The sequence below is a fragment of the Natrix helvetica genome, assembly GCF_964273705.1.
Source record: "Natrix helvetica genome assembly, chromosome: 1".
Taxonomy (NCBI): Eukaryota; Metazoa; Chordata; class Lepidosauria; order Squamata; family Natricidae; genus Natrix; species Natrix helvetica.
In genome coordinates, this window is record NC_138548.1 from 255864089 (window position 1) to 255880258 (window position 16170).

A 16170-nucleotide genomic window follows, 5' to 3' on the forward strand; every position below is an offset into this window, starting at 1 on the left:
GGTGCCTTTCGGATGTACTGGATTTCAATTTTCCAAATTTTATGCTGGTGTTATCCCCGGCTGTGTTGGATGGGATGAACGGAGTTGAGGGCCAGCATCTCTAGAGGCACCAGATTAAATAAAGGACTCTAAATAAAGTGCCCAAATTTTCCAGCCAGCATGGCCACTGTGAAGAATAGTGGAAGATGAAGTCCTCCCACCTAGAAACTGCTGTAAATGAACATTTAGATTACAACTTCTTATAAGGCTGAGGGTGCAATACGTACTCGAGGAATGATTTCACCTTAAGACATTAGGTCAGGGATTCCCACCCAAATTCGGCAATTTTAAGACATGTGGACTTCAAACTCCCAGAATTTTCCAGCCAGCCACACTTGGCTAGGGAATTCTGGAAGTTGAAGTCCACACATCTTAAAGTTATCAAGATTGGGAATCCCTGCTCTAGACTGTATTACTACTCAGGGTACGATGCCTCTTAGTTTCAACATTCTCTCTCCTATTAAGTTGCTATTCTCTACCCCTCACCAAGAAATAATTTCAAAAAAACTGTTGGTTTGTGAAGCCGTATTTATTCCCATATGTGTTTTAATGGATTCTTTTATGAAGAGATCTGTACTATAAAATGCCAATCATGAGCTTCTTTCCTTGAGCGAGTGGCATACCTTCATAAATTACATAATGAAATGACACAAATTAACCAAAATGCTTACGGGAATAATCAGAGTCCTAATACAATGGCTGTTTTGTGTTTTCTTGTGCTTCGATAGCTACTTAGATTCCCTTTTCTTTTCTTTTTATCTGTTTCCCACCCTTTACACTCCACTATAATTGCCCTCTTTTAAAATCATAGATGTTCTACGCCCTGCCGGATCCAAAAAAACTTTATCCTCATTCTCTTTAACAATATTGAGGACTTTGCTATGTACATACTTTCTTCTATGCCTTGAACGTCTGTGACAGTCATGTGTTTCCTTTTTCAAGACTTTTTCTTCCTTTGCTTTCTACCCTTCCCATGTTCTTGTTCTCTACTATCATCTTCCTAAGTATGAGTAAAGTATGCTACACAAAGCACAGTTTGCTTTGTCTTTCTTACATTAATCACCCCCAAATTTACCTCTTCCAATTTTCTATCCCATTTCTTCAAATATGTCTCTGGAATATCCAACTGGATAGAAGTTGTAGGCGCTTCATAACTGGAGTTTTTTTTTTTTTAAAAAAAAGACAGGACAGTCATCTATCTGAAGCAGTATAGGGTCTCCTGCTTGAGCAGGGGTTGAACTAGAAGACCTCCAAGGTCCCAAGCTTCAGATTGATTGATTGATTGACATTTGTTCCTGATGTTCATTATACTTATTTGATGTCAACAATATTAGGCACTCTAGAAATGTCGAAGCTTTTTCTTGGCTCCTCCTCTACACCTTTGCTTTTCATATTTAATCTATTCACAATAATGGGAAAAACAGCACCTTTTATGTTTCCTGTGAAGAAAATTCTAGTTATATTGGTCACAGAAGATGGCAGGACCTATGCAACCTTGGCTGTCATAAAAAAGCAAAGCTGGATCAGACTTGGCTGGCATTTGGCTGGATGACTACCAGAAAATTTGAGGTAGGTAAGCTAGACTGCAAAAAAGTTAGCTTTGATTACCACCAACAGGTAGAAGAAAATCAACAGTGTTATCCAACATGTTTTTTTTTCTGTGAATATTTTTAAACACCGGAGGAGTCCAGGATGCTTCCCCAGTGTTCATTTTCAGCCAACACAAGAAGGACAAATTTATCCCACATCTCTTGGAGAATAGACAACTCCCAAATTAGCCTACCCATTTGCTGCACTGATTCCCAAAGCTGTTAATGCTCACCCTTCATTTTAGGTATTTTAAAAAAACAAATAGATCTGTAAAACCCAAAGTTTTGCAGAAAATATAAACACTGGGATGATTGCATAGAGCAGTGGTTCTCAACCTTCCCAATGCCGCGACCCTTTAATACAGTTCCTCATGTTGTGGTGACCCCCAACCATAAAATTGGTGTCTCGGTTCCTAAGAAAATATGTGTTTTCTGATGGTCTTAGGCGATCCCTGTGAAAGGGTTGTTTGACCCCCAATGGGGTCCCGACCCACAGGTTGAGAACCACTGGCATAGAGCAATGTTTAGATTCTTTATCCTTTCTACACCTTGGTACCAAAATAAATGCTGTTACAAAGCAGCATATCCTTTCAAAAGCTCCCAGTTAAACTGCAGAATAAATAATTTAACATCTTCCCCCACATTTGTCTTCCCCCCATTTTTAACATCTTGGTCTACAAGATCCCTGCGGCATCCATACATCCAGGCTAAACAGGTTCATCAGCACCATTTGGGTTTAGTAACTTTTGTCCGAACAAACCAAGAGAAAGCAAACAGCGTCCAAGCTTTCTATCAATTGGCAGAGCTTCTTCAAAGGCCTGAGAAGTTAGAAGCACCAAATGTTGACATGATTCTGCTGTTTCAGGTAGAGCTGCTAGGCATTTCAGAAGCTGGATTCTGGCACTATTATCCTCCTGCCCAAGGATGCTGTATGATACCTTGCCCGCTGGAAGGTGCCACAGGAAATGCCCTCTAAAGTCAGCGGTGGCACGGAAGCCTGCAAGGTCCCATTGTTTGCCTTGCAGAGAGTAGTTGACCTGTTCAGTAACCAGTCATTCCTTCCCTTGCTGTTGCAGGTGCTCTGAGCGCGCTTAATGTCCACCTCAGAACGGGAGATCCGTCCATTGGACAGCCCCTCTGTGGATCTGGGGTTCAGGGCGTTGTTTGTCCTGCTGCCAGGGATTATATTTAATGTTCCATTGGAGAAGGATGCCTGAGAGGAGGCTGTATAAGATGTCATAACAGCATGTCTGGGAGACTCACTGTGTCGCTTGGGGTCCTTTCGCAAAAACCCAACTCTGAAGACTGCCAACTTCCCCTCTGATTGTTTCTCACTCTCTGGCTCCTTCTCCCTAAGCCAGGGCCCGGTCTTTTGTTCTGCATCCCCCCGGCTGGAAGAGGTCACACTTGAACCAATGCGCAGGGTCCCATTGATATTAGCTTTGGTCTTAGGTTCTTCATCTTTTACTGGAGGTACCGTGCTGAGAGATAGCACCAGTTTTTTGGGTGTCCGCGGCTGCTCGCCTGTTTCTTCCTTTGGCTTCACTACCCGTTTCAGAGTATTTAATTTTTCCATGGCAGTGGCTGTTTTGCCACCGGTCTCAGTTGGACCCATGCTTGTCAGAGCAGGATTAGCTTTGGTGACCGTAAGTTCATTGTCTTCACCTTCCTTAGTTATGAGAGGGACAATGGGCTCCTTTGTGAACCAAGGTCTGCGGCCAGACTCTAGATAGTCAACAAGCTCCCTGGAGGGCTCTGATGGCCAATCTTTGGAGGTGAAGGACCACCGCAAGGGTAAGGTCTTGGGGATGCCCAGCTTGGCCTTATTAGAAAAAGCTTTCAGGCTGACACTTCTGCCCTGCACACCCCGAACCAAGGGACGAGACTCAAATCCTCCTAGAAAAGAACATAGACAGTAATGGCAGCAATTCTCAGGAGTTCCGTGGAAATAAAATAGTGTGTTTCGAAAGCCGAATTCAAATTAATTTTAAGAAAACATTAACAACCATCTTGGCAAAACATCTATTTCTGAAGCTAAGAAAGCTTTATGAACCCCCCCCCCCACATGTTCTACAATTCAGATTTTAGTCCAAGTCAGATATTCCCCCTCCCTTCTTCTCAAATCTATTTCTTTCATTCTTAGTCTTTTTAAAAAAATTACCCAAATGCTCTTTTCCTAGCATATAGTCTAGTGGCAAAGGACATATTTCCCATCTGCTTGCTGCTAATGCCAAAGCCCAAGTATAAAAAAAAAACTAAAAGAAAGATGGACTGATGGAAATAATAAAAATTTTCTGATTTGGGATCAATTATTTATTTTCATCCATACTGTGATTCCACAGTGACTCCAGAAGGCAATGGAAACAGAGCTTTCCCATAACTCAAAAGTATATTATTAGAGTAGTCTAATGAGTGGCCCTGGAAATTATTACTTATTTTAAATTGACTACACTCATAGACCACGAGTGTCTGAGAATTATTTGGGTATGTAATGGGGGCTAGTAAAAGGTGCACTAAAAAGAAAACCTACAGAATCTAGTTTCTGTAACTAGAACAGAGGTTGGTTGCTCTCGGTTTGCACTGGTTCAGGCGAACTGGTAGTGGTAATTGGGCCTGGGACACTGAACCCGTACTGATGGCTGGCTGGCAACGCCCTCAAACCGGCCCACTTGCATGCTCGTCCTGCCTCACCTTCGCCACATGCATCTACAGAACTGCCTCCTCCTGCCTACACACAGGTAAGCATTCCTGCTAGCCTAGCCTCCCCTTCCCATCAACCAGGAACTGCAGGGAGCCTCCCGTGTGTTGCATGCACCCTCCCTGTCAACCTTTGCCTGCACCTCCGTGCCGGCCAGCATCTCCCAAAGCTGCCGCTATTGCAGCCTCGATGGAGACAGAGGCAGTCCGGCAAGCTGGGCGCCTGAAAACAGTGCGGAGGCACAGGCAAAGGCTGGGAGGTGGGGTGCAACATGCAGGAGGCTCCAGTTCCTTGGCTCCTCTTCTGTCCTCGGCTGTTGCAAAGAAGCAGTGGCTTTGGGTGCACTGCGCCTGCTTCGTTCCCTTTGTGAGCTGCTTTGCAAACAAGGTGCAAAGCGGACCCCGCTCGGCTCCGTGGACAGGAGAGCGGCAGCGGCTCCTCCCATCTTGCTCCATGTGCACCTTCTCCCCGCTGGCTGCATCCCAGGCCCTGCCTGGTCAGCTGGGCACCCAGCCGGGAAAGCGGCGAGCAAGCGATAAGGGAAGCGAGCCCTGAGCCAGCATCCCTGCCTCCTTCCACCAAGAGCCAGCTTGAGGAACGGCCGGCCTCCCCTGCTGCTGCGCCCTTGCCTTGTCGCCCATGTGGAGCTTCTGCCAGCGGGGTGCCTCCCATGTCGGGGCCAGGCCAAGCTGCGGGGCCTGGCGCCAGCGGGGGCCCTGTTGAAAAGGTGCCTCTTCCGTCCTCAGCTGTTGCGAAGGAGTGCCGGCTCTTGCTTCTTCTCTGCTTCATTATCCGGCCCCTCTCCTCACCTCGCTTGGCTGCTACCACCAGAGTGCTGCCAGGGCAACTGGTGTGTGTGTGTGTGTGTGTGTGTGTAGGGTGGGGCAAGGACCGTTCGGAGCAGAGGAAGAAGCACTCGTGGCAGCAGGGAAAGTGAGACTTCTTTGTCAGCCTCCCAGCTGGCAAAACAGAAATTTTTGCTGGTTCGGTAGGCGTGGCTAGGTGGGAGGGCATGTGATTGAGTGGGCGTGTGCATGAGTGACATCACGTTGTCCATGCCCACTCAGGCACCTGCCATCTCCCCACCTAGCCATGCCCACAGAACTGGGAGTAAAAAAATTTAGAACCCACCACTGAACTAAAACGGTATTGCTTTCTGGGGCAGGATGATACCCATAGTTCTAGACTTAAGGAAAGGAAGCAGCCCAAAGAACTGGAGCCTTGAAATAATAAAGAGGAGGACATTACCCAATGTTCTGATAGATGAGCTTTGTTCATACATGACTTTGGGGAAAGTAAGGGTAATAAGCGAGCTGGGATACCTTTTTCCTGGCTGGTAGGAGAGTGACTGAGGAGCGTAGGAGAGTGAGATGGTTTTGGCAGAGATGGACAGGTTGTTGAGCTCCAGGACACCAGGCTCTCTCGTTTGCTGCTTCGACTGAGCCGTGTCAGCCAATGCTCTGAAACGGAAGAGCTTGTAGATCCTACAAGAAAAATATATGCAAGTGTTGTGGAGAGAATCTTTTCCTCTGCATTGTGTGCTAAACTGAAAGGGATGGGAAGGAAATAATTCATTTGGCTATCTGTGTGTGCATGTACATGCATATAGATATACGTGTGTGTGTGTGTGTGCATTATTACACACACACACACACAAAAACACAGTCTTATTTTCTTATGGGCCCCAAAATAAGCACCAGGGCTTATTTTTGGAAGGTGTCTTTATTTTTTTCTATGTACAGGAAGCCACTTCTGCTTGCTCATGGTGGGGCAGGAGGCGGTGCTGCCACCACAAGGCGAGGCAGGGGGATGGAGCTGCCCCAACCTCCCTGCACCGTCTTACCTCAGGGCCCCTGCAACCAGGCCATAAACACACCAACACCTGCCTCGTGATGGCAGCACCAGCAGCCATGTGCAGCAGGAGCCCACATTACTGCTGGCTCACTTCTGCTTGCTTGCGGCTGCAATGGAGCAGGAGTCCGAGCGACACCCTGGTGCCACGGTCACGAAGCGAGGTGGGGGGTTGAGCGGCTTACCTCAGGGTCTCCACAGCCAGGCCATCCGTATCTTGACACCTGCCTCGTCTCTCAGTTGCAGTGCATTACTGCCTCCTGCTCCATTGCAGCCACGGGCTCCTGCGCATGGCTGCTGGTGCTGCCATCACAAGGCAGGTGTTGGGCCGTAGATGACTTGGCTGCAGGGGCCCTGAATTAAGTTGGTGCAGGACGCATGGGATAGCTCCACCACTACCCCACCTCGCCTCGTGGCCCTGCGAGCAACCAGACAGAATGGGAGGGTGGCTGGCTGTGCAGGCTCTTAAGTGGGTCTTATTTTGGGGGTAGGATTTATATTAGGCACATATGTAAAATACATGCTAGGTCTTATTTTCAGGATAGGTCTCATTTTTGGAGAAACAAAGTGTATATATGGACACCTTGAAAGGCAATGATTTAATATCCTTCTATCCTCCATTCCACGAAGAAACACATTGCTTTGGGAAGTGATAATCTTTTTGCTTCAAGTACAAGTTGCCTTCAACTTTTATTATAAACCACCTAGAGTCATGCATGTGACATGCTGCCCAAATCAAATCAAATCAATAAAAATGAAATGTCACATGCTAGAAGTAATGAAAGGGCTTCTCTTGATTACCCAAATCTTCTTGGAGAAGAGTTGGGAATATATATTGTGTATGACAGACAAACCAAAGATAGTTTGCAAACAGTTACTTTAGATTAAATACGGGCCAGGTTTCTATCAGGATGACTTTCAGGATCGAGCTTTAAAAGACAAGGCAGGAATTATTTAGCATGTCTAGGTATGTCTCACTATCATCAGTAAATGACATAGAATTCAACCAATGCATAGGAAATAAGGGGTGGGTCAAGAAACCATTGTAAACCTCTAATAGAGCTTCCTTCAGGCCAGCCTGGAACTACATTCCGTCTCTGATAGAAAAGGATGTAGGCACCACGTGTGCTGATGTCCTCTTCCATGACTGGTTCTACAGTGCTGTCATCATAGCTGTACCAGCGGCCATCCAAGCTGTTGCAACAATAAGCTGGAGACAAGAGGGTGGACCATATTAACCGACACATTGGAAAGTGAACTGAGCTTCTAAACTTTTCTCTTACTCGGCAGTGGTGAGAAATTCACCACACCCTCACCAGTGTATTAAAGGCTTAACTCCTCTGCTTATAGAGAGGGAAGGAAGTCAGGAGGAAACATTGCTAGAAAGTAGCAACATTGTTCTCTGAAGGTCGATGTGATTGAAACAAGATTTGGAAATCCTCAACTCCTACTAATGGGTTACTTGTATTTACAGGTATTGCCAACGTTTGGCATTTGAGCCTTTTGGGATTTGAAGCATTTCCTATAAAATTCAAAACAGTTTTCTGACATTTGAAACAAACTGTTCTGCCTTTGAGAACAGGCTGTTTTGATAACTATGAAAGTGTTTTGAGCTTGAAACCGAGCTGATTCAAGTTAAAAGCCCTTCCAAAATGATAGAAACAGCCTGTCTCAAATGGGGAACAGCTGCTGGAAACAGCTGTTTTGAATCCAAACTCAAAGAAGTTTGAAGTGGAATGTTTGCATATCACTACTTGTATCTCATATGTTCTTAAGCGTCCCATACAAGAACATCTTTGCTAAATGCACTATTCAGCGACATTTCTTAAAGTAATGCGAAATTAGGCAGCTCAGAAATGAAAAACAGGGCTGCTGAGACCTCAACCGTGCCAAATTGTTCCTTGTTCCTCTCCATCCATTCACAGAAGCAGAATATAGCATCACTATGCAAATTTCCACAATTTTCCTTAATGCTTCATCTTACAGAATTATTCATTTTGCCATGCAGGATTCAGAAGTCACACCTTTTTATGCTTAGGTCAAGTGAGAAGAGGGGGGGGGATACCTAAGGAGAGGTGGAGTGAACCCCAATTCATTACCTTTCAGCCAGAGTTCCCAGAGACATCACAGTTGCTGTCTGCTTACTGAAAACTCACCTGTATAATGTCCACCATGCAGGTTCCCGTGATGATTGCAGACGGCATACAGATCGTAGAGAAAATTACACTGGCCTTCTTCTGGCAGGGGCTGCCTCCAGGGGCCCCACTTGCTGCCACGGCTGCGCTTGGCCACGTGGGGAGCCATATCAAGCCCTCGCAGGGGGAAGTGCACTAGAGTGGAGAGCTTGTGGCGCTGCTCTCCCACCTGCCGGAAGCGTTTCAAGTGAATGATGAGGATATCGGGGAGTGTCCACAGGCTGAGTTTGACCATGCCTTGTTGAAGGACCTGGCAGTGGGGACAGCGCCAGGCATCATCTGGAGCCAGCTGCAAAGGAAGATGCGGTACGACTACACAGGAGCCTGGGATTGAATAGCCCAATTGATAGGAGCTGTCTATCCCCACCTCTTCCAGAATCCCATTGGGTATATTGGCCATGAGCAGGGCCAAGCAGATGGACATTCCATTCCTGCTCAGAAACACCTTGCCTTGTGGCACAGATGGTCCTGTTCTAGTAATCTCTATAATGCCAAGTTGGTCTTATAGCCTGCCTTTACCCTCATCCAAGGGTACCTGTTCCTCCTTAGTGTAGAGCTGGAAGCATTCATTCAGGGTGCAGCTATGCTGCTGTTGATGAAGCTGTTGCTTCATTCTCACACTTTCTGCATCTTCAACAACTTCTTCCTGGATATTGCCAAACAAGCTGCAAAAATGCAAAGGGACAGGTCAGAAATATTCCAGTCTTCCGCGGGGATTGCACTTTGTGCGGGCCTTCAGCTTCATTTAAGCTAGACAGATCTCAAAGCAAGTCCTGTGTTGGTTTTCCAAAAGCCCAATTAAAGTTACACCAACTCTTCAATATTCAAGGGGTTGAGAAAGCATTGTGTGAATTTCACACAGACCTAGTCCCAAAAGCACAAGCGGGGGACTGTTTTCTTAGCACAGATGAGTGCTCTTCACGAAGGAGAATTTCAATTTGTGTCAAAGACAAGGCTCTTCTGAGATGTTAGAAGATTCTGAAAACATCGAATTTGATGAGGCTGCAATACAGGAAGTGAATTTTCATTTTCATCTCCCGCTCTTTGGAAGCAGTTTGATATTTTGTTGTTTCCCAAGTATGCAACTGTCATCCAAAGTTTGTAAGCTAAGCAAATTGAAGAACTCTATAAGAGTCACTAGAGACAATCTACAGAACGCTCTCTTAGTGGTCTTCTGCCACTTGCCCAAGCCTCAGCCCAGTGATGAAATTCAATTTTTTTTAATACCGGTTCTGTGGGTGTGGTGTGGTGGGGGAAGGATACTGCAAACTCCTCATTCCCTCCCCACTTCAAGAGAAGGATATTGCAAAATCCCCATTCCCACCCCACTCTGGGACCAGCCAGCAGTGGTATTTTCCGGTTGTCTGAACTACTCAAAATTTCTGCTACCGATTCTCCGGAACCTGTCAAAACCTGCCTCGGCCCCAATGTTGCAGCCAATATTGAGCAGTAAGCTCTGCAACACACCGGCATTTCCGACTCTTCTAAAATGTACTGTTTTAGAAGTATTATATTTGAGTTACATTTCAAAGCAATGTTGCTCATATTTGTTACTTCATGGTAGTAAGATTTTAATCTTAACCCTGGCTCTTTTTTTCCCTTGGCTACCATCACATCTGGGAGGGCAGCCCTACAATTAGCAGTGTTCCAACATCTCAGCAGTGTTCCAATATCTCAGGGGTTGCCACAAAGAAGAGGGAGTCAAGCTATTCTCCAAGGCACCTGAGGACAGAACAAGAAGCAATGGGTGGAAACTAATCAAGGAGAGAAGCAACTTAGAACTGAGGAGAAACTTCCTGACAGTTAGAACAATTAATCAGTGGAACAGCTTGCCTCCAGAAGTTGTGAATGCCCCAACACTGGAAGTCTTTAAGAAGATGTTGGATAGCCATCTGTCTGGAACGGTATAGGGTTTCCTGCCTAGGCAGGGGGTTAGACTAGAAGACCTCCAAGGTCCCTTCCAACTCTACTATTGTATTATTGTAATTCCACACAACAGCAAATGCCTCCTCACTTAAAAATGCAGACAATCCCTGCTCTAAATCAAGTGTCACTCAAAGGGGATACAGAGTTACAACTATTCCTGGCTTGTACTACTACAGTGATTCTGGGTCTGTAAATGAGATATTAAGAGGAGGCAGGAATGCTTCAATTTTGTTCATATTTATCCATTTGGGTTTTCAATTTAGAGGGACCCTGAGTGATCATGTTCTTTCTCCCCTCCAGAAAGTCCTTATTAGACCACTCTAAAAATAGCTGATGCCTCTTGGTGAGCTGTTGAGGAATTGCAGTAGAACTTTATACAGTGGCATTTTCTTCACCCTCTGTGCCTGCTTTCAGCCTTCTTCCATAGTTCTGTAGATGCAGGAGGGAATTATTCTCTCAAACAAGCAAGAAGAAAGGGGAAGCCCTAATCTCATCAAAACTACACCACAAAACCAACCTAGAACTAAGGAGAAATTAACCAGAAAGTTAAAACAACTAATCAGAAGTTGTAGGTGTCCCAACACTGGAGGCTTTTAGGAAGCGATTGGACAACTGTTTTTGTGAAATGATATAGGGTTTCCTGCTTGAGCAGGGGGTTGGGCTAGAAGACCTCCTACAAGGTCCCTTCCAACTCTGTTATTCTGCCATTTTGTGTGAGCATAATTGATAGAGATACCTATTAAAAAAAACACTGGAAGTAATGGAGCCATTAGGAGATGAGGAGAAGCTGAGATCACATGCACCCATCCTATTAAGCTACTAATATGGAATAAAAATGTCAACTACACTGTTGTTTTTCCTCATCCTGTTTCATATTATCTTGAAATTAAATACAAAATGGAGACAACATTACAAAAAAAAAAAAAAAAAAAACGAGCAAGACATTATACATGCATTAGTATATTTAAAATATGTTGGAGGCAGGGAGGTGAAACTGTAGTAAAATAGGCTTGGTTAAATACCAGGTATACATTTTACAGAGCAATTTCCCCCAACCTGGCATCTTCCAGGTAAATGGAATAAAAAATTCCCATCTTTCCCCCTCCCTCTCTCTTTCCATGCATGCTATGCATGTATCTGAAGTCAGAAAGAATCACGAGCAATTTGAGCTATAATGAAAGTCTTTTGGGAAACCACGTCTCTGCCTTTTACGGATAGTCAGAGAAACCCATCCGTTCTCACCATTTACAAATGCAGTCTGCAACACAAACTCACCGTTCCTTGGTGGTCAGATCCCATTCGACTACCAGCTTCACGTGAACGGGGCCGCCGGGACCTCCGAATTGCAGTGCTCTGTCAGAAAAGAAAGCTGTTAGATGCACGTTGGGGGAGGGGGTGATGGTTGCAGCCTCGAGCGATGGGATTCAAATAAATGATTCATTAAAGCTTGGAGAATTTCATGAGCCATGGAAAAATTGTGGGTCAGGAAGTACAATCACAGTGGAGGCTGATGGGAAGCCTCAAGATATATGGAAATTCAGAGATACCCCTAATAAACATATTCCAGGCAGTAGTGGGATTCAATTTTTTTTTACTAACGGTTTTGTGGGCGTGGCTTGGTGGGCGTGGCAGGGGAAGGATACTGCAAGATCCCCATTTCCTCCTGATCAGCTGGGACTCAGGAGGCAGAGAATAGATGGGGGGGGGGCAGTCAGAGGTGGTATTTACCGGTTCTCTGAACTACCCAAAATTTCCACTACCGGTTCTCCAGAACTGGTCAGAACCTGCTGAATAACCCCCTGTGATTCCAGGCCTATGCATGACTTCTATGGCTCCTGTTAGACTTACAAATCAAGAAACTCTATGGTCCCCCCCCCCCCTTGCTTCATTGTTTACATTTAAATTTTTTTTTACATAAAAAGATATACAGGTAGTCCTCGACTTACAATAGTTCACTTAGTGACTGTCTGAAGTTAAAACGGCACTGAAAAAGTGACTTATGATCATTTTTCACACTTACGACCGTTGCAGCATCCCCATGGTCACGTGGTTTACATTCGGATGCTTAACAACTGATTCACATTTATGACGGTCGCAGTGTCCCCGGGTCATGTGATCATCTTTTGTGAACTTCTAACAAGCAAAGTGAATGGGGAAAACCAGACTGGCTTAACCACAGGGTTGCTAATTTAACAACTGCAGTGATTCACTCAACCAATGTGGCAGGAAAAGTTGTAAAATGGGACAAAACTCACTTAACGTATATTTCACTTAGCAGCATACATTTTGGGCTCAATGGTGGTCGTTACTCAAGAACTACTTGTACAGTCTTCACTTAGCAAATAGTCACTTAGCGACTGTTCAAAGTTATGAGTGAACTTCCCCCAACAACATACAAAGCGGTTGTGGAATCTGGTGGTGGTGCAAAACTCCCTGATCCCATTTGGGTGCTTGGCAACCCAGTTTTAGAGTTGTTGCAGTCTTGCGCAGTCATGGGACTGCAGCTTAAGATATTTTTTGCAGGTCTCCAGTCTTTTCAGCCACTTTCTGGGAAAAAAACATCCAGTACGGTAATGAATAGATTTGCTTAATGACAGTTATGTTTCTTTAACAACTGCCCCATTCACTAGATGACCTGCTATGCTCACTTAATCACCACAAAAAGAGTTTTAAAATCGACTCGGCCATGTGGTGCCTTGACTTATGATACCAAAGGCCTTGGCTCCAATACCAGCACAGAAAGCCACACCGCAGATGAGAGTCAGTGTTGCCTAGCTGTCAGCAGGGGGCAGACCTCTCCCACACAAGAGCTCATTCATCATCTACATTTTTAATCCTCATAATAAAATTCCTCCACAAGTAGTTGGGCTGCACACACATGCGCACACACACTAGTTAGAGAAATCAGGAAGCAAGGAGTCAAATGATGTCCCACATGCTGGTCCATTTTTCAGATCCTGAATGTAAAATGCAACAGTCTTAACTTCTTCCCCGCAACCCCCCCCCCCAAAAAAAAAATAGAGAGAGCCAGATGGTTGTAGTGGCTAAGTGCCAGACGGAGTTCTAATTCTGCCTTAGGCACAAAACCAATTGAGTGATCCTGGTCCAGTCACTCTTTCTCAGCCCCTGGAAGGAGGCAATGGCAACCCTTTCCAAAATCTTGCCAAGAAAACTGCAGGGACTTGTCCAGGCAGCCATAAGGAGTCAATGCTGATTTGAAGGCTCTCCCTCCCTCCCTCCCTCCCTCCCTCCCCCCTCTTCCACCCCCCCTCTCTCTCTCACACACACACACCATCTAATTAAACTCCATACATTCATTCCCCCCATTCCTTCCCAGAACCCCCTTGGCACCATTTCCACCTTTTTGTAAAAGAAAAGATTATCTTTGCATAAGCCAATGAATTATATTTGATAGTATGAACAACCAACAACACTGCAGAGAAAATCTTGCTTGACACTGTGGTGTGGTTGTGGTTTGCGTGCGTGTGTGCGAAGGGATTACTGGCTGAGAGGTAAATCCCATTTTATTTGTCCCTTTTACTTTCTGCTCCAATAGGCAAAAGAAACATTTCTCAAACATTCTGCCTTTTTAACTGTATATTCTTCAAAGCCAGGTTGTTGTCTTGTTACTGTAAAGCGACAAACACATTAAGACTATACAGGTGCTATCTGGCTACTCCTGTCAGTAGGAAGAGGAAGGTAGCTGTATTGGGCAGTAGCTGCTGAGACATGGGCAGGCAGTGCTATATTGGCAGATGGCTTTGCCTCTATCCATTAAGTCAGCTATTGCCTTTGGATGCAGTGGACAATGCCAATGCATTACTAATGTTGAAAATCAAACATCACAGCAAGAGAGTATAGATCAGCAGAGTGAGAAGACTTGGAATAGATCTGGAGAAATACATGCAGTACCCGAGGTAGAAAGGAAAATTTGGCTGCTGCCTTACAACTACAAAACCCTTTGTACTTTTGGACATTGATCCTTTGGACATGATAGCAATGTTCCAATATTTTAGGGGCTACCAACAAATAAGAAGGGGTCAACCTATTTTCCAAAGCACCAAAAGACAGGACAAGAAACCATGGACGGAAACTAATCAAGAAGAGAAGCAACCTGGAATTAAGGAGAAATTTCCTAACAGTGAGAACAATTAACCAATGGAAAGGCTTGCCTTCTGAGATTGTGGGGGTTTCATCACTGGAGGTTTTTAAGAAGAGAGTGGGCAGTGACTTGTCTGGAATGGTATAGGGTTTTCTGCTTGAGCAGAGGGTTGGACTAGAAGACCTCTAAGCTCCCTTCCAACTCTGTTCTTCTGATACTCCCCTAATCTTGCCAAAACTCAGCTTGAATATTTTTTCGTATATTACTATTTTCATTTATTTATTTGGTTTCTACAGCACCCATCTCAGCAAGTGAGTGAGGTATATTGAACTGGTAAAAGGTAGGATTTTAACATCCCATTTTGCGTATTATGTTTATGATGTATTTGTATGGAGAATTTTGCTTATACAAACTGTGATCTACTCAAGAAGACAACAGAGTTTGAAAGTGAATACATTGCAGTAATTATTTATAAACAAATTGTCTTCTCCCATAATGCAGAGGATTCTTTTTGATGCTTAGGCAGAAAGAGAAGGAAGGAGGAGGAATTAGACAAATTTAAAAAGGCGTGGCTCAGAAAAAGAAGATGCTTTCTATCAGGAAATAATTTAGGTAGGATTCTCAATCCTAAACTTTGATTGCAGGCTCCATTTAGTCATTAATTTCTAGCACTTTGCCTTCCTTACCTGTCCACAGCGGGATGATACAGTGGCCATCTGTCCTGAGGAGAGAGATAGCTGCACAGAGAAGATCCTCCAACTACTCGCACCTGGAACAGACTCCCACTAGCCTGAAAAGAAAAATGAAGATAATGAGCCATGAAAATATCTTGTTCTTTTCTCCCTACCGAAGGCATTTCTCAAATTAGGAGCTTACGTAGGTCATGGACAAGAAGAACAAGGACTGTAGCGTTTTAAGAAAGCTCTGTGGTTAACCTCACACTAAGCATCTTTTAATGGGCCAAGCAAGATTATTCCAGGAGATACTTAAATACTATTATACTATGTAGCAAACACAGACTGTTTCTCTATAAAGCTATATTTTCTGACTAATGCAATGTTCATTTTTCTAAGCTGGAAATGTCTACGCTAGTTCCCAACAATGTAAACAGGCACAAAAATTTCCTTACAGATTATATGATACCCAAACACATTGAAACAGTTTTTCAAAGTAATGAACTGTGGTTTGAGCATACAGAGCAAGTGTATATTGTTTGAAACCATGATTCAAAGTATAAATGCATTGACTCCAAATCCAACTTTTATGACTCACACCAGCCCTCTTAGGCTTTAGGCAAAAGGGGTCTTTCTCAGATCAGTTACCCAAGATTATTCCCCTCAATAAGTCATGTTGTGAAATATTGCTGAAGGGACACCCTCGAGTCATGCCTGCACCTAAGGATTTTTAAGAACCAGACAATGCTTTTCCTTACTTAGAAACAATCCACACTTAGCACGAAAAGTAGATGGAGCATTCAGTTGATCCAGAGTAAGCAAATACAAGACAAGATTACTGGCTTGCCTCCTTGTCCAATGATGTCAATCAGCACATATTTTTATTTCTTTCTAGATCAATTCCTTTTGATGCAGGAGGATATCTTGGGAAATGACCAAATACATTCCTGCCATTGGATTGACTCTTTGACACCAAGAAGTTCTTTGCAAAGAAACAACTCTCACTTAAAGCCACTTTTTTGCCCCATGTATAGCAAATAGGGACCACTAATTAAGAGCCCTGTGGCACAGTGGTAAAGTGTGGTTTTGCTGGCAA

At 44.4% G+C, this 16170-nt stretch overlaps 1 protein-coding gene across 1 annotated transcript in view; it reads right to left on the reverse strand.

The window, feature by feature from the left end:
- Window positions 1-549: 549 nt before the first annotated feature.
- USP43 (ubiquitin specific peptidase 43) overlaps window positions 550-16170 on the reverse strand; it is a 128209-nt gene continuing 112588 nt past the window's right edge. Inside the window, exons 9-15 of the mRNA XM_081969798.1 lie at window positions 15087-15190; window positions 11574-11651; window positions 8908-9037; window positions 8334-8661; window positions 7229-7387; window positions 5649-5810; window positions 550-3524 (exon numbers count right to left, since the gene is read on the reverse strand). Of these exons, the coding sequence (XP_081825924.1) occupies window positions 2512-3524; window positions 5649-5810; window positions 7229-7387; window positions 8334-8661; window positions 8908-9037; window positions 11574-11651; window positions 15087-15190 (1974 nt within the window). The 3' untranslated portion in view covers window positions 550-2511. The remainder of the gene's footprint in view (window positions 3525-5648; window positions 5811-7228; window positions 7388-8333; window positions 8662-8907; window positions 9038-11573; window positions 11652-15086; window positions 15191-16170) is intronic.